This window comes from Uloborus diversus, chromosome 9, assembly GCF_026930045.1.
Source record: "Uloborus diversus isolate 005 chromosome 9, Udiv.v.3.1, whole genome shotgun sequence".
NCBI lineage: Eukaryota > Metazoa > Arthropoda > Arachnida > Araneae > Uloboridae > Uloborus > Uloborus diversus.
In genome coordinates this window covers 137,368,928-137,391,002 of record NC_072739.1, presented here as the reverse complement: position 1 = coordinate 137,391,002, position 22,075 = coordinate 137,368,928, and the positions used below count along the sequence as shown (strand labels likewise).

The 22,075-nt window shown below is 33.5% G+C and overlaps 1 protein-coding gene across 1 annotated transcript; it reads right to left on the bottom strand.

Annotated features, from left to right (window-relative positions):
- Positions 1 to 6,448: 6,448 nt before the first annotated feature.
- Positions 6,449 to 7,966, bottom strand: LOC129230526 (jerky protein homolog-like). The gene is made up of 2 exons (XM_054864929.1): positions 7,273 to 7,966; positions 6,449 to 6,600 (listed from the first exon to the last, which is right to left on the bottom strand). Exons 1-2 carry the CDS (start codon positions 7,964 to 7,966, stop codon positions 6,449 to 6,451), a joined length of 846 nt encoding a protein of 281 aa, XP_054720904.1.
- Between the last annotated feature and the right edge of the window lie 14,109 nt (positions 7,967 to 22,075).

The window sequence follows — 22,075 nt, the reverse complement described above, 5'->3', positions numbered from 1 at the left end:
ACACTAAAAATGTTGTAGACCTTTTACTGTTCATACTAGTTCCAAAACGGAGGGAAGTACAGTTCTATGATTTTATTTTGTTTCTTCCTTATATAACATACAGGATTTGGCACTGGGATTTCAATGTAAGTCTCCCTTTTAAATAGCTCTCTATATGATACAGTGAGAAGCAAAGGGACCTAAGTGACAAAATTAAAGATTTGGAGATAACCAGTACAAATAGTAGGGGAACCTCTTCTCTGTCTTGGAGCAAGAGATAGTACTAGTAGCCCTCGTAGACGCTGCTGTAAAGAATGATTTAGAAAAAAATTCAATGAAAGCTTACCTAGGACATTATCTTTAAACATGTTTTACTCGAAACTTGAAAGTGTCCACTTACATCCCTTTGCTTCTCCCCCCTCATGCACTCAAACCTGTGTTTGTGCGGTGGATGGGGACCACATTTAAAAAAAAATCATTTGTTTCATAGATAAACTTCTTTTGTTTTATAAATAACTTCCGGAATTTGTTAAACGTCCGTTTTTTAATAATTTTGTCAATTGAACCCCAATCTGATTAAAATTTTCTTATTCCGCACAAACAGGAGTGGATGCAGGATTTCATTTTAGGGTATGCGGGGGGGGGGGGGGGTCACGCTCAAGAACATAGTCTTACATACAAAAACTTCTTGGAACCCTCCACCCCTCCTTAAAAATATTTCAAACATACAAACAAAAATCATTGAAACCATAAAAGCTTTTCAAATATGCTTACAAAAAACATCAAAAATCATTTAAAAAGTTTTCTTTTAAAATAATTTTTCAGTTTTAGAATGTAAGACAAATTTTCGGAAACAACAACTCAAAGTTTTCGGAAAGTTCGAATCACAAAAACCCTGGTTGATTCAATATTTGCATAATACTCGACACATATATATCTTACATTATAAATTTGCAGGATACTCGACACATCCATCTTGTATGCGGAAAAATGACATCACTTAAAATAACAGTAAAACATCACTTAAAATAGCAGTAAAACATGCGGCAAAAATCTAATTTAAAATTAAATATTCCATAAATATAATGCAGTCTTGATAAATTACTCACTGATCGATTAATTCCAATTGTAGAAAATTGGAGGTTGATGAAGATGTCTCAGAGTCTGATACAGGAACTTTAGATATGTTTCCATCGGTTTTGAGTTCATCAGTTTTTTCAACAGTCTAAAAAAAGAGACTACACTGCTTTGTCACCCAAACACTTCATTATTTTTTTCATAGGTCAGGGGTTCCCAAAGTTGGTGCTGTGGCACCCTGGTTTGCCGCAAGAAGGGGCGAGGGGTGCCGTGAGCTGTCCATATTTTTGGCCTGCGTGTATAATAGAAATAGATTAGGGTGTCGTGAAAAAACTGTAATTCGTCAAATGGTGCCGTGACTCGGAAAAAATTGGAAACCCCTGTTATATGTAGTTGTTTTCTAACAAAAGCGGCTTTTTTCAGCAGGGTTTCCGTCTAATACGGTGGGCTAGTTTAAGAGAACTTTCGTATAATGAGGTTTTGCGCTAACAGGACACTTAAATTATACATTTCTCCCACGATACTAAACAAAAAACACTGATTTAAACTAATAAACTATTTACAGCACATTTAAAAATTAACTCAGCATAACTAAAAACGAAACTAACTAAAAATTACAACAGAAAGAAATTATAATATACAGAGACTTTACATGAAAAAAAAACATTTACACACTCAAATGTTTTTTCGATTGAAGTGATGCCTGTAGCTTTGGATATGGTTTTAAACTACTGTTGATGAAATTTGTTGCATAAAAAGCGATCGGGCGTCAGACACTTCTTTGTTACTTTTCATTATACTGGCTCCTGAACCCAGCACCGCAGACTAACTGTCTCAAGAAAAGCTATTTTACAGTCTGCATATTTCAAATACATATGCTATAAATAGAAAAGTGACATTTATTATTCCCCCTCCCCTCAAAAAAAAAAAAAAGAAAATGAGAACTATTTACTGTTTCTCAGTATGTGATTTCAGTCCAGCTTTTCTTTCTTTTTTTTTCAAGCGGTCATTTTCACTACTCAAATGCAGTGAACAGTAAAACAAAGTATTGTCACAGATTTTAATAAGGAAGGGAGGGAGGGAGTCATGACCCCCATGATTCCCCCCCCCCCCTTGTATCCACTTCTTACAGTTTTGATCAAGTTTTTTATTTTTTCGAGCAAACATTCAAATACTGTTGTGGGTTTGTTATCCGCCACTGCGCACAAAAAAAAGTTTGCACCCAAAAAAAAAAGAACAAAAAAGACAGCACAAAAACAAGTTTGAGTGTATTATGTTTAACTACTTTCTTCCTTATGTCTGAACTTTGTATATATGTAAGTACTCATCAGAGAAACGGTACTGCAACTACATTCCAGTTTAAATTCTAGCACAACGTCACCCTATGTATTGACTATTGAAGCATCCATTTTGGATATCCCAAGCAAATTTTTGCCTTGTATCTTTATGTACATATCTTGGAAAATAAAATTATAGTACATCCCCCAGATAAAAAGAATGGTAATGTGCTTACTGAGGAAAGGCCACTTGAATTCAATTAAAAATGGCACTTCCTCAAATAATTTTATAATAGAAAACACGCTTTTATTCAAGTTTTTGCATTTTTCTAAATATCAGGGTTCGTTGATTTAAATCAGCATGATTTAAATCATGATTTAAATGAAGGGATTTTTTTTTAAAATCCATTGATTTAAATCAATTGATTTCAGTAAAGTGATTTTTTTAACAAAATCATTAATTAAAATCAGTTCATTTGACTTTTAAAAATTAATTTTGCATTTTTAGAATGTATTTCTCTAAATTTAACTACACTGCATCATACAATCTTAACTTCCACATTAAAAACTACATAGATCCCTCTTTCTGTGTGTGTAACAGATTTTCACTCTTGAAACATTGCTTTTACTCCAAAATTACAGTTCAATTCAGCACAGAACCAAATAAAAATTTGCAGTTTTTCTTATACACCATCACTAATATAGTTCAGAAAAGCAATTGCTCAACATATTATTTTGCACTGAAACATACATGATGATGGAAACCTTATTTTTAAGCAAAGCATAAAACAAAATCACTTCTTATCAAAGTACTGTAGCATATTAATTTTTAAAATGTATTGAATAGTTAGAGAACTTATCTTAAATTTAAAAGTAAGCTTAAGGAATTAATTCATCTATTGTATGAAATATATTATGTTTATAAATTTAGAGTAATTTATAACTACAAATTTTTGAAAATTTAAATTAAAAAAAAAGATGAAATCTGATTTAAATTTTAAAAATTCAACTTTTTTGATTTTTAAAAAAAAATGTAAAAAATCATGAATTTTGCTAAATATACATGAACTCCTGATATTTTTCAGTGGTGATTGTTTTTCTTAGTAATAAAAGGCTTTCAATGTTTAGTTTATTATATTAGACTAGAAACTGAGTAAATTCAAGCACATATTGAAATCAAACTCAAATTTATTGATTGGAAAATTTATATCTAGTGTCTAGCAACAAAATTTTGGTTCCAAAGTTTTATGTCGGTCTAAAGTCGTTCAAGTTTTATGATCAATACTAGCTGCGTCGCCTGGCTTTGCACGGTCTACCTCGAAAATAAAAGTTATGTCAAGTGACGCAAGTTCAACACTCAGGCTTGAACCAAAAAAAAAAGTCAGTGAAATTTTGCGGCAGATTGCGGAAAACCCCCAAAAAGTTAACATTTTAAATCCCCTGATTACAGGAAAAGCCTCAAAACGAAAACAGGAATTTTACCTGTTCATATTCGAGAAAAAAAATGGCAACAGATCTTTTATTTCAATGATTTTCTTCACGCTATACATTTTAATAAAAGCGTTGTTGCGGAAAGTTGAGATGAAGCACTGAATAATAATTTGAATGGAGGAAAGCCTTCAAAAAATAGGGATTTTATGTTGAAATCCAAGCTTCATAATTAATAATTTTTAATTGATATCTCCGCTGATTATTATCTGATGATTATGTTAAATAGCCAAACATGAAGACGGGAAGATAATGAATCCATCGATATCTGGTTCGATGGTCAGTTCACTGTCGTTTGGGAGAAGAAGCTTGGAGATACATAGATACGTTCAGTTTTTAATTATATAAGAGATAGAATCAACAAATTTTTAAGTCAGCAATTTTTTTATTAGTTTTTAAATTTTACTTTAATTTTATTATTATTCTTATCAGTATTCCTTTACCATTCTAGTGGACAAGGGAAACAAGTGTGTTACGTTTAACAAAAACTGTTTTGCTTTTTATCATTGCTAAAACTTCAAAAGGGCATGGAGGGTTCATTGAGAGGTACCAAAAAGAGGGTATTGTGTATCAAAGGTTTACTCAGGGGTGCTCCAAATTGAAGTCAGAGGAGATCAGTGTGACTTCTCCAAAAAATTGCTTATTTGGAAGATTTTGGTGATTTGTCAGGTTTGAAGACAATATTGAGTTTTTTTTTCTTTTTATTAATTGATGCCTAATGTCTCATGCCAATAGACTTTGATATGTGTGAATGTTCATATTCTATCATTCAGTAAAATTAAGAGTTTCATTTGGTAAAATTTGAGAATTTTCCTGTTCGAAAAATTTAAGTTTAAGGTGTGGCAGAGCACAATGTTCTCCTAAAAAGCTTGGGGGAATACTGAAATATTAGCTATAGATTGGTGAACTTTTGGATTTTAAAATATTTCGTTATAACTTCAAATTTTGGTTGTAATCGGACTTTCCTGGAGTTCTCTACCGTTTTTCATCAAGTCGTGTTTTGTACTAGGTTGTTTTTTCCTTAAAGCAAAGTTAAAATCATGAATAGTCCCAAATAATTTAGCTATGCTGTTAATATTTACTGAATTTGGTTGTTAGAGAAAGATACAACCCTATTTAGATTTTAGTAGTTTAAATATGTATATATAATTTAATGAGCATGGGCGCCCATATGCAAAATTTTAAGGGGGAGGGCGCTCAGATATTTTCCCCATAGAAACCAATTTTAGTACAGAGTAATTAATGTTTGACATTTTCAATAAATTGTTCCTTAATGGCTGGAGAAGAAATGTTTTTACGTTTTTGCAAAGGAAAAAGTGCTAAAAGCAAGAAAGTTCTAATTTCTAGGGGGAGGGGGGGGGGCTTGAGCCCCCAATTGCCCCCTATATGGGCGCCCTTGTTAATGAACACTAGGAAATCATATGGTATCCACAACAAAATGTGTGATCTCACAAAACTGACCATTTAAAAGTTTTTGTGAAAAAAATAAGAAGAAACATTCCAAAATAATTACTCCAAAGCATAATTTTTTTAAAACGTCTGCTCTCCAAATTAAAATTTTTTTCGCCCAACTAATCCTTTGATGTAAAATACACTGCTTTCAAGTAGATCACAAATGTGTCTGTAATACATTTGAAGCAGTCGGAAGCGAAGGGAGGAAAGTGTCAAAATTAAAAATTTTGAGATCATTTGTACAAATGGTAGGAGAACCTCTCCTCTGTGTTGTTAAATAAGATGGTACTAGTAGCTCTGATACATTCTGCTGTACAGCATGATTCAGAAAAAATCAAAGGAAAGCCTACCTAGGCTGCGAATTTTAAAGGCGTTTTACTCAAAATTTTCAAAAGTTTACTTACATCCCTTTGCCTGTCACTGTCACATTTGTGCATTACAAACTTGGTATTTGCTAATTTATTTCACTTGAAACACTTTTTAAAAATTGATCTCAACGTTCCAGGATGCTTCTGATGAAGAAGAATGTGTAATGGGTGCTGCAGGCACTAAAAGAAAGCTTTGCTCTCAGGATTATGAAAGAAAAAGGTAAGATTTTTTGTTAACCTTTTTATTTTTTCTATACCACTATTTTCGGCCTCCAAAGCAGTGGTTTCCAAACTTTTTCTGCCTGTGCCCCCCTTTTTCTTAAAGAAAATGTTTTGCTCCTTCAATTTATTAATAATTCAAATTTATATTTTTATCTTTAAGTTACAATTTACTTAATGGGTTAGAAAAACAATGCTGTAATTTTATATGAAATAGTGTTTTTGCACCAAATTTTTTTTATTATTGTACATTAATATGAGTATTAATAGTTTTCTACTTAAACAACTTGAACAAAATTACAGAAAATATGTACAGTAGAACCTCGATTATCCGAAGTAATTGGGACAGAACCTACTTCGGATAATTGAAAACTTCGGATAATCGAGAATTCATCTATAATCATCTAGTTTAATATGTCGAGTCGTCGTTCAACTGTTATGGCTATTTTTACTGTTAAAGAAATTAAAATTATAAATGAAAATTAATTTATTTCTGGAACAAAATTTACAATGGTTTAAATGGAAGTTTCATCTGGTGCAATTTCGCCGTCCTTTGCCGTGCAGCTCTATCCCGAAGTTTTCTTAAAATCATGAGTTAGAGGAATCACACTGTTCCTGTTGTTCCAACCAAGCAAGACCTTTTGCAAAATTCTCAAATGCATCATTGTTACTTATCTTATTTGTTCGAGAATCATTCTCATCTTCATCATCATCATCTTCTTCTGGAGAATTCCGGACTTCTGCTATTAAGTCATCATTGAGCAACTAGAAGCCTGCATCTTCTATGTCACAATTCAACCAATCTGTAATTTCTCTATCACCACAATTTTCAAAGCCTTTCATTGTGCTGAAAACGCTTGAAAACTCAGTAACAATATCTTTCGCAATGTCAGTAGCATTTTCATCTGTGCCACTTGAAAAATTCGGCAAAAGTTTTCTCCAACTTCGTCTTAGTGTCGATTGAGGCAAAGATTCCCACGCGTCACTGATCATGTAAATGCAGTCTTTGATGTTGATAGTTTTCCAAAACTCAACTATTGAAACTGCGCCAGATTCAGAATCTCCTTCAAAAAGTAATTTTCTGATAAACTGCTTTCGGTAACGTCGTTTTAAAGATTCTAAGACTCCCTGATCCATAGGCTGCAGCAGAGATGTTGTATTGGGGGGCAAAAATAAACACAGGATGTTACCAGATTTTAAAGAGTTATGTTCCGGATGAGCTGGACAGTTGTCGAATAACAGAAGCGCTCCATTCAAATGTTTTTTTTCTTGACAAGATTTCACTGCAGGCACGAAAATATCAAAAAACCACTTGGAAAACAAATTGGAATCCATCCAAACATTTTTTTGATTTAAATAGTGTACAGGAAGAGCAGATCTGTTTACATTCTTAAAACATCTCGGATTCTTACTTTTCCCAACAACAGCTAGTTCAAGCTTGTGGGAACCCGATGCGTTGGAGCAGGCTAAAACAGTGACCCTATCTTTCATTCGTTTCCTTCCGGGAGCAGAAGTTTCATTTACCGCAGCTAAAGTTTTTTCAGGAAGGGCCTTCCAATACAGTCCGGTTTCATCGCAGTTGTAAATTTGATCTGGGAATAAATTCTCATCTCTTATCAAATCTTCAATCTTTGCAACAAATGAAGCAACTGCTGCGACATTTCCAGACAATTTTTGCCCCTCGATATTGAGTTGCCTTATACTATGGCGAATTTTGAATTTCTCTAACCAGCCACTACTGGCTTTGAAGTCATCAGAACCACCAAGCTTCGAGTTGAGAATCAAAGCTTTTTCTTGAATCATTGGTCCAGATAGGGGTATTCCTTCACATCTTTTCTGCACAAACCATTTGTACAAAGTCGCATCTAAATCTGTATGATCGGCTAATTTCATTGTTTTTCGGAATTTGGCACCTTTCATGACATCAAACTCAGCAAAACACTTTTTAATTTTTTCCGAGTTTCTTTTCATTTTGCTCACGGTTGACACACCAACGTGAAACTCTTTTGCAAGTTTTGTAACAGCTTCACCAGATTCTAGTCTCGTTACAATATCATATTTTTCCTGTATGGTTAATACGATTCTTTTTCTCTTAATGGAAGCCATCATAAAGAAGAAAACATGAGTTTCAAAAATGAGAAAAACAATGCGTTAGTTCTATCAGATCCCCCGGCAGATCAAAACTACCAACTTCACTGATAGCACTCAAGAAAATTCTGATCGAAAATGTAGGAGCAGAAAAAGAGAACCCACAGATTAGCACGAAATTTCCGGGAAATTTCGAATTCTGGCCAGCTGCCCAGCCCAACGCGACAGAAAACAGCAAACGGGTTTTCCTTCTTTTCCCTTTTCCTGGAATAGGTTCACAAAGGATAAGTGACACAGAGTGACCTCCCCCTTTTCAAATTCTGCTGCGAAGAAAACTTCTCTGCTCTTGAGATTACAAAAGAGGTGATTCTTTGCACTTGCTTACAATCAGACGGTGCAATAACATTTGATTGTTCTGGGCCTCGGCAGTATGACCTTCCAAATTTCGAAATGACATGTGTTTTTGTTTAGAACAGGAACGCTTGAAAGTAGGGGAGAGTATACTCATACCAAGAATTGAGCTAGTGAGAAGGAATTCCAAACTATTTATCTGCACTCGTAGTTTGGAAAAAACGGCTGACATGCAAAAGAAATGTGGGGAGAAAAAATTTAAAAATAGATGTTCGTTTAGAGAAAATTTTAGATAATAATAGGAAAAAAAAAGAGAATTGAAACCGACTTCGGTTAAAGGAGAGTTTCGGTTAATAGAGGTTCGAATAAGAGAGGTTCTACTGTATTTAAATTATGGGTAAGTTTGCTTTTGAGCATAATATTTTTGAAGCTGTGGTGTCATTGTAGGGTCATTTTCTCTAAACTCCAACATTCTTGTCCTAGCTCGAAAAATAATAATTAAACTAAAAAAAAACTGCTGCTAGAATGCTTTAAAAACATGTTTTAATGTTTGCAAATATGCTAAAACAAACATTCTATTACTGTTATTCATTTAAATAACTTTTTTCCATGATGAATGTCTTTGCCCTGTGTGTCCCTACCCCCCAACTTAAAGCAAAATTAGTCCTAGAAATTCAGGATTCCATATATATATTTGTAAAACAACTACTAATTATCCTATTAACAATTATTATGCAATGTTGTAAAATTAAAAAAAAATGCACTTCAAGGTTTGCACTGTTCTGGGAAAAAATAAATAAATAAATAAATAAAATTAAAAAACAACAACAAAAAATGTTCTTTGACTTTGTTGTCATTCCCCTGCCCCACAATGGAATCAATGATTCTCGCATCTGGTAATACGTTATATTAACCCATAATTTAGACTTTGAATTGGGGCCTCAGTTTAGAAATAATCTTAATTAGCTCTTTTTGTGAAAATAGAGTCAAGCATAGTAAGATGAAAGTATAAAGTATCTGTGCACACAGCACAAAGCTATCTGCAAGTACAGTAAAACCTGTAAAGTTGACCACCCTTGTAAGTTGACCACCTGTCTATATTGACCACTTTTGACAGGAGCGGAATTAGTCCTATCTCATATAATGAAGGAAAACCTCCGTAACTTGACCACCTCTCTATCTTGACCACCTGTCTATCTTGACCACTAATGTATGCCAAATTTGGTTTGGAGTATTGTAAAAAACCCTTTGTAAGTTGACCACTTGGTTTATTTTTTTAAAACTTTCTTCAGCAAATTATTTTGTCTTATCATTTATTTATTTATTTATTATTATTATTATTATTATTTCTTCTTTTTTTTGATAGCTTTCCAAAAATGTTTTTAATGCTTTGATGACAGACTAGCATTTTACTAACTAAACAGCAGCAGAAAGCTTATGCTGCTCTTTATTCTCCAAACTTGTTTTTCATTTGTTGTTCTATTTGAGATAGCTTTTTGTACTCTGTTCAATGAAAATAGGTATCAGTAGAAAACTTCAGTCTTTTCTTTCAGTTGCAATATGTTGTGGCACAACAGGAATTGTGCTAAAAAAAAAGCAGGCCCGGATCTATACATTTTGGGTCCCCCTGCAACAAAATATGTAGGGCCCCTCTCCGGTGGCCAGCAGTGTCTATTTGTAAAGTGAATAAGCTAGTTTTTTTTCTATTTTTTCTTCAATTTCTAGGGCCGTTAGCCCCTTTAAGGATGCGGCCCTCGCACTGGGCATACGCAGATCTGGGCCTGCTAATGACTAAAGTTACATGTTTCTGGTGCAAGGGATTATGAGATAGGATATTTTAATTTTGCCTTTACGAACTGGATGAGCTATAAGTTGTACAAAAAAGGCTTGAAAAAAAAAGTTAATTGAACTTGAGATTTAAAAAAATTAATTGAAAATGGAGAAATCCAGAGAAAATTAGCCGGCACATATGGAATTTCTAAAACTTCAGTGTCTAATATAGTTAAAAACAGGGAAAAAATAACAAAATTATTTGATTAGTATTTTCAATTATTGTTTCACTTTCAATAAAGTTAAACAATGAAAGTGAGTTGAACAGAAAGAATGTGGGAGAATTACTCAAAAAATGAATACATGGTGCAAGAAATGACAAGAAATAAAAAAAAAATCATTACTGCTCTTTATAAGTTGACCACCAAAGAACTGCACCGCGAGTGGTCAACTTACACAGGTTTCACTGTATTTAAAAAAATGTACAGTGAGTAGGTAAAATTTTCAGTGATGATATTGTGCTTTCCCCAATTATATCCATGAAGAATGTATCCATGAAAGCAGGAAATTACCATTGTTTAACAATTATATTAATTAAAATTTTTTGAGCAAATTGTATATTTGCAGCAAAGGTACCTGCACAGCAGCAAATGTATCTGCTCTTGGCGTGCGTGTGTGGTCCACATTATCTAGTTATAGAGTCAAGTATAGTTGGGTGTTCCCAAGTTAATTCTTGTCAAGTATTTTAAATGACTGTCATTACCCTGTGTCTGATAATTTAGTTTTGTAATGAGCACTCTCTGATTGATTGGCTCTTGTTTGTATGGAGTTTTTCCACCCTACTTTAAGTGAGTTTGATTTTTGTTGTACATACTGCCGTGTGTAGGTAAACGGCAGTATCTGCAGAAATGAGTTTTCGAGATATTTGAAGAACCACGTTTTGGACTCAATACTAACTATAGGAAAATGTTGGAATTAGACATCTTTTTCGCACCTTTTTTTCAGTGGAAACCAAATAAGTGAGCTTGTAAAATAAAGATAACGTACAACAGATGACAAAAAATGCAAAAAAATAAACAATGAAAAATTTGCAGTTACTGCCCTTTACCTGCACACAGCAGTATAGTTATGACCAGTGGCGTCACTATGGGAGGGAGAGATGTCACCCATCTGGGGGATGACACTCAAAGTAGAATTGCAAGTTTCAAAAAAATATGAAACTGAAATGCATTTTTAAGACTACAATGGAAAATCTCTTCCATCCCACATCATTGAGCAGGGGTCTGTCCAGGATTTTTCACAGGGTTCGTTTTTTGTGAAAAATCAAATAATTTTGTGAAAAATGAATTAATTTTGTGAAAAATCAAATAACTTCGCAAAAAAAAAAAATTTGTTAAAACGAAATTTTAGAATTTAGAGATGGCACAAACTGCATCAATTAAACTTAAAGTTGAGTGTTTTCCTCTTCTATGTCGAGAAAATCATTCTGGAGTGTTTTTCCGATATTTGGCCAGGAGGGGGGGGGGGGCATCGCCCTCTCAAGTATCAATATTTATCTACCTTTCTACATTATGTTAAATTATACTAGAAATATTTCTGTACAGCATTTAAAATAATTGTAACAAAAAAATAAATAACATAAAATTCAGAATAGGGGGTTCAGCATTTAACTTTTTGACCCAAGACACTCTTAAAAAACACAGAATTTCGTTTAAAACTTTTAAATTCCGTGATTTTGACAAAAATAAAAGGGTATTTTAATTGTTTACCTCTTAAAAAAGCGTAATAATCATCAAAAATTCGAAAAAACCGATTCCCATAGCGGATGCAAAGAGATCGCAATTCTCAAAGTGAAGGCATCAAAAGTATAAAAACGGCTTGTAAAAAAATATTTTTGATAAAATCATTTTAAAATTGCACTTGAGAGTCCTATGATAAACATTTCATTAATATCTGTGGACACAGTTGACGCAAAAAAAAAAAAAAAAATTAATTAAAATAAACCATCTATTCAGCATTTTAGTTTTTGACTCATAACAGAAAATCGAATTTTGCTTTAAAAACTTGAAATGAGAGTTCTAACAAAAATAAAGAGACTTTTCATTTATTTGCATCCTAATAAAGCGAAGTTAGCTTGAAAAAAGAACAAAATATGATTCTCATATCGGATGTTAAAAGATTGCATTTTTCAAAATGTAGACATCTAAAGGAAAAAAAAAAACGGTAATTAAAAGAGTTTATTTAAAGTTAATCATCCTTGTTAGCATCGAAAAATCAAAACCCATATAATTTTCTCCCAAAATAACAATTAAACATCGCACCGCATCGCACCCGTAAAAACGCAAATATTGACAAGCTGGTAAAATGATGAGAATATTTTCGAGTCAAGTCATTATAAAGGTTCAACGCCAGACGCTAAGTGGTGATAATTTTGAAGTTGGTAACCTTATCTGAAGCGATCATATTTTTCCCCCACCCTTACTATCCCTTTGCAGTTCTAAGTTCATTTCGCAGATATATATTATTATTGTTTATTAAATCATGAGCGGGGGGGGGGGAGAAAAGTGCTTACCAATGCCTTTTCAGAAAAGTTTGCAACAACACCGCTGCTAATTAGCTGTGATAAAACAAACAACCATTATATTTATTTGGCAGTAGCCATTATTTATCGCTTGCGCTTGCAGGAGCATCGCAAGAGTGCCGATTTTTTTTTTTTTTCAAAATTAGCCGATTTTGTAAAAGCTGATCCCTCTAATTTGACTTAAAAAAAGGTTCCAAAAATTATCGGTTTATACACAGAAATATGCTTTATTTTGCTTTCAGATTTGCTCTTTCAATAAACAATTTGTGAAAGATCCGATCTTGTTTATCAGAATTTTGTGAAGGGTCCGTTTTGTTTGATCGGGATTTTGTGAAAGGTCCATTTTGTTTGACCGGGATTTTGTGAAAGGTCCGTTTTGGTTGATCGGATTTTTGTGAAGGGTCCGTTAACGGACCCAAATATCCTCTGGCCAGACCCCTGTTGAGTGAATACTATACTCAGGATTCAGTTCATATTGTCAGTACTCAGACAGAAAATTGTATGAATTTCATGCTTGCATAATATATTGAAATCTTTTTTGTGTGTGTTTGTGTGGGGGGGGGGGGGGTGACGTCACAAATTGTCGCCCGGGTGTCACCCATGCTAGGTATGCCACTGGTTATGACAATACAGTAAACACCAGATTATCCACAGATTGGGATAGTACAGTAATCGTATTGATAACCAAATTCGCAAACACCCGCAAAGTAAGTTGAAAACAATATTAGTGCATGCAATAGCTTTAGATAGATCAATAATATTTGCATAGATTTAAACTATAGCTAAAATGGTAAGAGTGCATAAAAAATGTATCTAAAAGTTAAAAATGGATCGCTCATTATTGCAAATAGATTACACACATACGCGAGCAAATGGGGCAAATAGATTATTTGAAACAGATCAAGCTAGGTTACAACAAAAATGTAGAAAGAGGAGAGAGAAATTTTTTTGAACAAGACTGATCCGGTCACTCAATCACACATGTAAGTGGTGCAGATCTAGAAATTAGGTTTCGATGACAATAGAAGGTTTGATGTCATTGAAAACGAAGAGGAAGAAAAAAAAATAGGAATGTCTAGGATTAGACTTTGGCATTTGTTAATATGTGTGCATTTGTATACATTTAGTTAATCATTGCTGAAAAAAAATGTTTTTAATGTGTGAAAGGTCGCGGATAAACCTCTCATAGATAATTTTTTTACTACTTTTTAACCCACTATCACGAAGCAATTTCAAAATCTCTTCCGCCACATGGTTAGAACATGTACATGAAACCATTATTAACTTATAACATTTATTGAAGAAAAAACATGAACTAAAATAAAAGTTGAGTAAACGAACATAACTTAACAGAACCGACAGAACCAAACTACATGAATTTAATGGATTAATATACTGGACTGTTTGGTCAACAGTGTTGCCATTTGAATAACATAAAAGTTTTTCTATACTCCCCTTCCTTTTTGTCACATATCATGCTGTTTTTTATTAACATATTATAAAAATGCATGATGTCACACTCCTTTTCGCACCTCCCCCTGTCCCAAATTGTCACAATTTCATGCCACCCCCACCACAAACCGTGACATTTGTGGACAGGTCCTTATTGGGGGTGCTCAAATCAGAATATCATAGTGACGTTTTGCTGATTTTTATTTTCTGACATTTTTAAAAAATTTTTTTAGAATTAAAGATGATACGCATGCCACCCTTAAATTATTCAATGCCATAGAGTTTTGATTTTGCAAATTTATGGGAGGACAGCCAGAGCCGGCCTTAAGCCGATTAGAGCAAAAGAGCCCAATGGGGCCCCGTGCCAGCAGGGGCACCGCTATAAAAAACTTTTTTTCCCTCGCAAAAATAAATAAGAAAATAAAGAAAATAAAAAGTTCAAATGAACTAAACTGATAATAATCATAATATACTTAACTGATATTTAAGCTGGGGGTATGGAGCTACTTTAAGTGTGATTAAGGGAGTAGGGGGTGTTCCCTAAGACTTTTAGCATCCCTATTAAAGTAAGCATTAAGCAAGTATGTGTCCCTAGAAACCTATCTGAAACTAGTAGTATCAGATGAATTTCCAGAAGAAAAAAATAAAACATACATCCAGTTGAACATTTTTAAATCCATAAGGCCGTACCCGCACATTTTTAAATCCTAAGGCCGTACCAGCTGTACCCTATAACTTTTGGTCAAGAGAAAGGAACTAGGTAGTGGGGAACCAAAGAAATTTTTTAATGATTATCAGCAATTAATACGGGCCCCTATCCCAGGATCTTACTACCACATTGGCAGTGCGGAAACTTACCCCCGAGACTCCGCAATTTCAGGAATCTCCAAAGCTATCTTTTTAATTTATTTAATTTATATACTTACTTTTATTATTTTTTTACTTTCTTTATTTGTGTTGATAAAATCTTAAAACTCAGCAGCAATGACAGTTTTTTTAATACACAATTAACACTAACGTAGAAGCGATTCTGAAAAATAAACAAACAAAAGATACTTCAAATACTGTGTGCTTTTATTAGCGTAAAACATCTCCATATAAATTTTATAAAGCAAATTGCCATTAATCTTCTAACGTTTCTACATATAGCCTGGAAATAGGTTTTTAAATCTTCAAGCCCAAAAAATTTCTTGGGGCAGACACCAAACCCTGATATATCTCCTAACGTGACTGAAGATGCGTTTTTAAAATTCAATTTCAAAAAATTCAGGAGGAGGTTACTCAAATGCTCACCCTTACCTCAACTTTATTACAAAAAAAACTGACTAAAATTACATCCTTCAGTTTCAATTTTAAAGGATTTCCAAGGAAGGAAAATTCATAAATTTCACCACCCTCCTCCCCTTCTTCTCCTCTAACGTCTCCAAAGCAGGGGCGTGCACAGAAATTTTGGGGCCGTCACAAATGACTAAATGACTTTTCCGGGCCTCCCTTATACCCCTATATTTCAACCCTAGTTTAAAAAACATTGGGCCCCTTTCAGGCTCGGACCCGAGCCAACAGGTGTCCCATCTCTCTCCCCTGCTCCAAATGCAGCCTAAAATAGTGTTTTTAAGATTTAAATTTCAAAATACAATCTGGTAAAGGTCTCTGAAACCTTTTTCCTAACTAATGACCCCTTTCTTTAGAATCAGAACAATAGCTTAAAATTTTCGTTTTAGAAAATACTACTACGATAGAACCCTCAAACCCCTCTTTCTCATGGATAGCATAAAATTGATTTCAGTTTCGAAAAAAAATAAGGGAAGTATCTCTTCCCTTTTCCTCCATCGTTTCCAAACAAAGCCTAAAATTGAGTTTTTAACACTTCAATATCGACAAATTTTCGAAGAGTCACTGAATTCCCTAACGTCACTAATGATAGTCTAAAATTGCGCCTTAAAGCCCTCGATAGGAGATCACCAAATTCTTCTTATCTCCATTTTCATCAATATCACCATGGGACTAAAATTTCGGAAAAAAATTCTGAGAGGAGCCCTCAAATTCCCGAGCCCTCAGATTCCCTATCATTACCAAAATTCATCAAAACTTATATAAATTTTAAAAATAATTCGGTAGGCGAGGAACCTCCGCCTTACTCCTTTCTCTTTTAAACAGAATTACAGAATTGTCCAAATTTGCGATTTTAGACGTTAACTTTGAAGACTCTTCCGTGGATTGTTTATCTGACCTCTAATGCCCCTCTCCACCCCCAACCCATGTCTCCGTACCTAAACTGTTTTTTTTTAACTTCAATTTCGAAAAATTTCCCAAGTAGAAGAGCTCTCCCTATCCCTGCAATTCCGTTCCACTTCTGACAATCCAAAGACGACTGATTTTTTGCATGTAGTCAAAATTCCTTTTTTAGAACTGATAAATTTTGGTGCACTTTCTTTTTCCGTCTACGCTGTAAATTGCGTAGGCGGCTTGTACAAGAGAGGGGGGGGGAGGCAACCGCCCGCTCACTTCCAATGGAGAAGGGAATCGTCCCCTCACTTCTCATTTTCTCAAAGTTGCACAGTAATGATCGATATAAAAATGATTTTTTATGGGTGGATTGATTTATTCCAAGAAAATAAAATTCTAACTTAATGGACTTTTCTAGTGTTATTTCATGATAATCGAACTTTGAATTGGAAGAAGAAAGTCTACGGTGGCCATCCGTCCTGGTTTTGGAGGCCATATTCCACATTTTTTGGAATCAATTTAATCAGTCATGTTAAAATCCCACAATATCGTCCAATTTTACAAAAAAAAAAGAACAAGAAATCAGCAGCCGGGGCGCCGTTCCCTAACCCCCACACTTCTTTTCATCCCCCTTTTCTTGTGCACCAAACGCATGTGATTGAGCATAAATATTCTCAGAGCTTCTTTCTTACGTTCTTAAAATTTACACTTATTTTTGTGGTCATTCATTCATCCATTTCTTTAATACAAATAAAAAAAAAAAAGAAATGCAAAAATCTAATGTGATATAGAAATTTGTAGGAAGTCTGACAATTGCGGCTGTTTCGAATCCTTGCCCGAATCAGAAAAATCAGTTGGCACTTCTCGAATTTGTATCACCATTTTGTAAAGGGTCCCGCCAGATCTCTCCAATCGGGCCCCCCTTCTGCTAAGGCCGGCTCTGAGGACAGCAGCCACTTACCCACCCCTCATGCTGTCGTACCAAACATAATCGAAAATCATGTTTTTTTGGACTTCAATTGCCAAAGAGAACTTTAGAATGTGTTTTAAGAAGTGAAAGCCCCTAAATTTCAATCCCCTTCCCATAAACTCACCCAAAGAAAATTTGTAATGGCGCTTTTAAAATCTTGCTGTCAAAAATTTAAGGACCCCCCTAAACTTCTCTTCTCCCCCAGCATCATCAAGCGTAGGTCTTATGACTTCAAAAATTTTCTAAGTTACAGCAACCACCTCCTCCCCTAATATGTCAACATGTATCCCAAAATTGCCTTTTTAAAACTTCAGTAACAAAATTTACCGGGGTCAGCCCCAAATGCGGTTTTAAGGATCCAAAGATTTCCAGAGGAGCATCGCGCAAACCAAACCTTTTCTCTTCTATTACTACCAAATTTAGCCTGAAATTACGTTTAAAAAAAGAAATCTTCAATGACAAAACTTTTGGGAACAGTCCCAAATGTGTTTTAAAGGCTTTCAAATTTTCCAGGGAAGCACCCGCAAACCCAACCCTTTCCCATGTGTTACTACGAAACAAGCCTGAAATTTGGTTTTTAAAAAAATGTCTTTTGAAATTGCGTCTAAAATGAGATGAGGAACCCAGTGTCAGTTTGGCATTTATTTCAAAATACTAAAAGTACTCTGACTAGGTCTGCTCCTTCCTTATAAAGAATCATTTGGGCGCTCCTGACCCTCAGAGCTCACGAAAAGTGATTGGTGTACATATTACTATTTCAAGTCCCACTTGAGGGTCAATTGAAGGTCCTTATTTCATTGGTATCTTTCGCAATTGCGACATTTGTGACACCACATCTTTTTCTAAACCAAGAAAGCTTATACATTATCTAATTTTGATTAAATGATGTTATAATAGTAAGTTTAAATTATCTGAGAAAATATTTGTTCACATTTTGATAAAGTTACTTTAACTCTTGATAATTCAGAAAAAATACTGTTCAAAAGAAGAAAAAAAACCAATAATACTCTACTGCCTGTCCCCTCCCTTGTCGTCTTCCGATTTTTTTTTTCATTTTTCTGTTTTGACCTCCCTCTCCCTCCTCCCTCCATTACCATATGTCTACCAAAGTGCAATTTTCCTATAAAAATCATAGCAATATGTGGCTTTTTTGTCTTTTTGTTGGCAAATTTATGTTGCCCAGAAAACAAATGTGTTTAATAAATAACCTTTTTAACCAACTTCAAAAAGGAGGCGGTTATCAGTTCATACCGTATGTATGTTTTTTTTTAGTTTGTCCACTCACAGCGTCTCACCTAGTGAATCGATTTTGATGATTATTTTTTTAATGGATAGGGGATGGCTCAACTTAGGTCCCATTACTTTGTTTGACTATATTTGTCCTTTAGAAAAAAAGTTATGTACAAAAAAAACAATAAATTTCATGCAATTTCCTATTAAATGATTAAATTTAAAACCCATTGTTATGAAAGTTTGGTGCCATATGACAGTAACATTAATAGTAATTGTAATGATAATTTTGAATGAAGGCTTCTCTGAAGCAGGCATCAAGTTTCTTCAAGGGGATATTTCGATAATCGGGAATCTGGCGCTGTCGTCTCATTTTTGGCATAAATAATTTTATTTTGGTAACCCTGCTGATTTATAGTAACCCTATGTGAATGATCGAGGTCTTCCCTTCTTCAGTGCTATTGCTCCATAGTGGGGGTAAACCTAATCTGGAAGCGAGGTGATGCAGTGATTAGGATCTGCTTAGCCTTCACAATGATACCATTAGGTTTGCCTCAACTATAGTTTAGTATTTTTATCGTTATCATCTATGCCAATAACAGATGATCGGGGCTAAGTAAGAAAATACAGGATTGCATCATGAGCAACTTAGATGCTGTGAAATGCAAATTAGTTAATCAAAACGTAATAATTAAATAGTTATAATTAAATTAACTACACATGAATTCTAGAGAGGAACAAAGATACATTTTTAGTGCCAATCGCTTAAAGTTTAACGCATGTTTATAGTTATTTTTTAGTATGGAGCATTTTTATGAGAAAAATAAGGTGAAGTTTCGTGATGGTAACTGCTTACTATTTCTGAAATACCTACATTTACACTAAAAGAAATGAAATAAAAAAATTTTGAAAAAAAAAAAAAAAAAAGAACCGACTTCAAAATTGTTCTAAAAAGTGAAAAATAATTTTATATTTTAAACACCATCGATAATACTTTTAAACATAATTTTTGAAGTTGGCACAAAAACGATTAATAAAATCATTCACAGCCATGACTCAACTACAACTATAAATTTAACCAGGCCCAGTTTCTTCATTAACACATACATTATGCATTGATGACAGCATATTTGAATAACGATATAAATGTTTTGTTCGTAACTTTGGATGCTTTTCTGAAAAAAAATATGAACGAAGCATGGTTACACTGGATTTTACGTTTTGTTTTTGTGCCAACTTTGAAAATTTTGTTTAAAAGCATTATCGATGGTGTTTAAAGAATAAAATTATTTTTCACTTTTTAGAGCGATTTTGAAGTCGGTTCTATTTTTTTTTTCAAAATTTTTTTTATTGTACTTACAGAATGTATTAAAGTGCATATATTTAATCATCAGTAAATTGTTCTTTAATCTATGATTTAAAAAAGAGTTTTCGTTAAAACATCATGCAAACCTTTTCTACAAAAACCATTAAAAAAATTGAGATTTTTTGTTTGCACCTAAATATTACACATTTAATAACAGTCTTTTGCGTTATAAATGGAACTGAAATTAGTTGTCCTTGTAGTGTTATGAAACTCTTTCATAACTCTACCAACTGTTTTGTAAGGAAGTTTTTATTCAATAGAGTTATTGGCAATCTTGTTAAGTAAAATATTTTTAAATGAACATTTCGGAGAAAAATATGATTAAATGCTCATTAATAAACCTTTTTAATATTTATATTTATGAAATACAAATATTGCAGTAAATATAAATTGATTGGATTACACCCCTTTAGTTTTCAGCATATTTTTGGACAGTTTAAGTCACTTTCGGACGGTAAAAACCACCTGTCCTAAACCAGTTTCGGACAGTCCAAAACCCAACCCGGTATCAATGTCTCGAAAGTTAAACTTAGGAAGATTTTCACTGTTTACCAATGTTTCCTTTTTCCTAGTATACAAGTGGATGGAATCCACGAAAGCTTGCTCATTAGTTTTCTCTCGGTTACAAGTCTCACAAAACTTGGAAAACTATTTGACTGATAATATTAGAAAAAATGCTTTTTGTCTTGAAATTTTGCTATTGATAAATATAGCTGGAATCAAATTCAAAAAAGACAGTGTAGTTGGAATTCGAGATATAGACGTTTTCGGTAAAACTCATTGAAGATAAGCATGATGGGGTGGGGGAGACATTGAATTTCTGCTATAAATGTAGGGAACATAGATACATAAGAGAAGTTTTTGAGATACAGGTAGGTTCAAGAAAAACAGGTTCAGGTTTGACTGTATAGTCAAGAGAAGAAAACACTACTCCAAGGCTGTAATTAAGTCTCAAAAATATCATTTATTGCAGCTAAGTCAATTACTGAGATACATTTTGAACACCTTGATTTGTACACATGTACAATATTAGGCTATTGTTTAAAATAATAATAATAATTTAAAATCATGTGTACTAATGGAAATTTTTGATGAAAAATTTTCAACTTCTGTTTAACTAGATTAGAATTAGCAGTATAAGTTTTATATGCTTTTAAAAATTCACATTCAGTTAATTTTTGATATCAATCACAAAATGCAATTTTACAACAAACATAGTTTTGGACACTTTTGGACACAAGGGCTTCGCATAGGATAGGGTCTGGTGGGGGAAAGTGGTCAATGGGGTAAAGTGGTCATACGTAAAATAAATGGCTATATCTTGGAAGTAAATGTTCGAATGAATGTGAAAATTTTATTTTGGGTAGGTTAGTTAGAAACTACATTTTGAATACAAAATTTTACAACTGGCAAAATTTTATTTGGCAAAAAAAAAAAAAAAAAAAAATTTTTTTGTGAATATAATTTTTTTAAAAAATGTAAACACCTATTTTAACTTCTTTGCGAGGTTTTGTTTAATAGAATTATAAAGAGATTGACTATGCAGGAAGCTTTCTACACGTCTCAAGAATTCTTACCCATTAGCAGCTAGTTGAATCTATTTTGGATAATTTTTTAGAACAATTAAAGTAAGATGGGGTAAAGTGGTCATAATATTAAGCTTAACGAATATTGTTCTTCTAAAGTCACTTAATCTTTAAGTATAATGCAGATATAATTAAACATTAATTTCACTTAATATGTATTCTTTTTACTGTAAACATGCTTACATATACAAGTATATGCGTATGCATATTTGTGTAGGGATGTATAAATACGTATTTACATAGATGCACCAATAAACACGTATATGGGTGTCTGCAAGTATTTTTTATCTATAAAGATATACAGAAACGACTATACGCGTATATACCCCCTTATACTCGTATATGTACAAACACGTATATACTCAGGTAGACACGTATATAGCGTACGTACTCGGGTAGACACTTACATACTGGCATATGATATACATGTATACAGGGTGAGTTTAAACTCTGGGGCAAATTTTTAAAAGGTGTTAAAGGGGAGGATAAGAAGCATGAATCATAAGAAACATATGGTCCCAACGCTGACGCGCTACACGCACGCAAAGTCAAAACTAATAGATGCAAAACAGGTCACAAATTTATTACACAAAGA

What these genes read in the sequence shown, in the direction of transcription:
- LOC129230526 (XM_054864929.1), bottom strand. Translation starts at nt 7,966, where the DNA reads ATGGCTTCCATTAAGAGAAAAAGAATCGTATTAACCATACAGGAAAAA. An exon ending in ACTAGCTGTTGTTGGGAAAA is followed by an intron (nt 6,601 to 7,272) that starts GTAAGAATCCGA and finishes ACTTAATAGCAG; the next exon opens with AAGTCCGGAATTCTCCAGAA.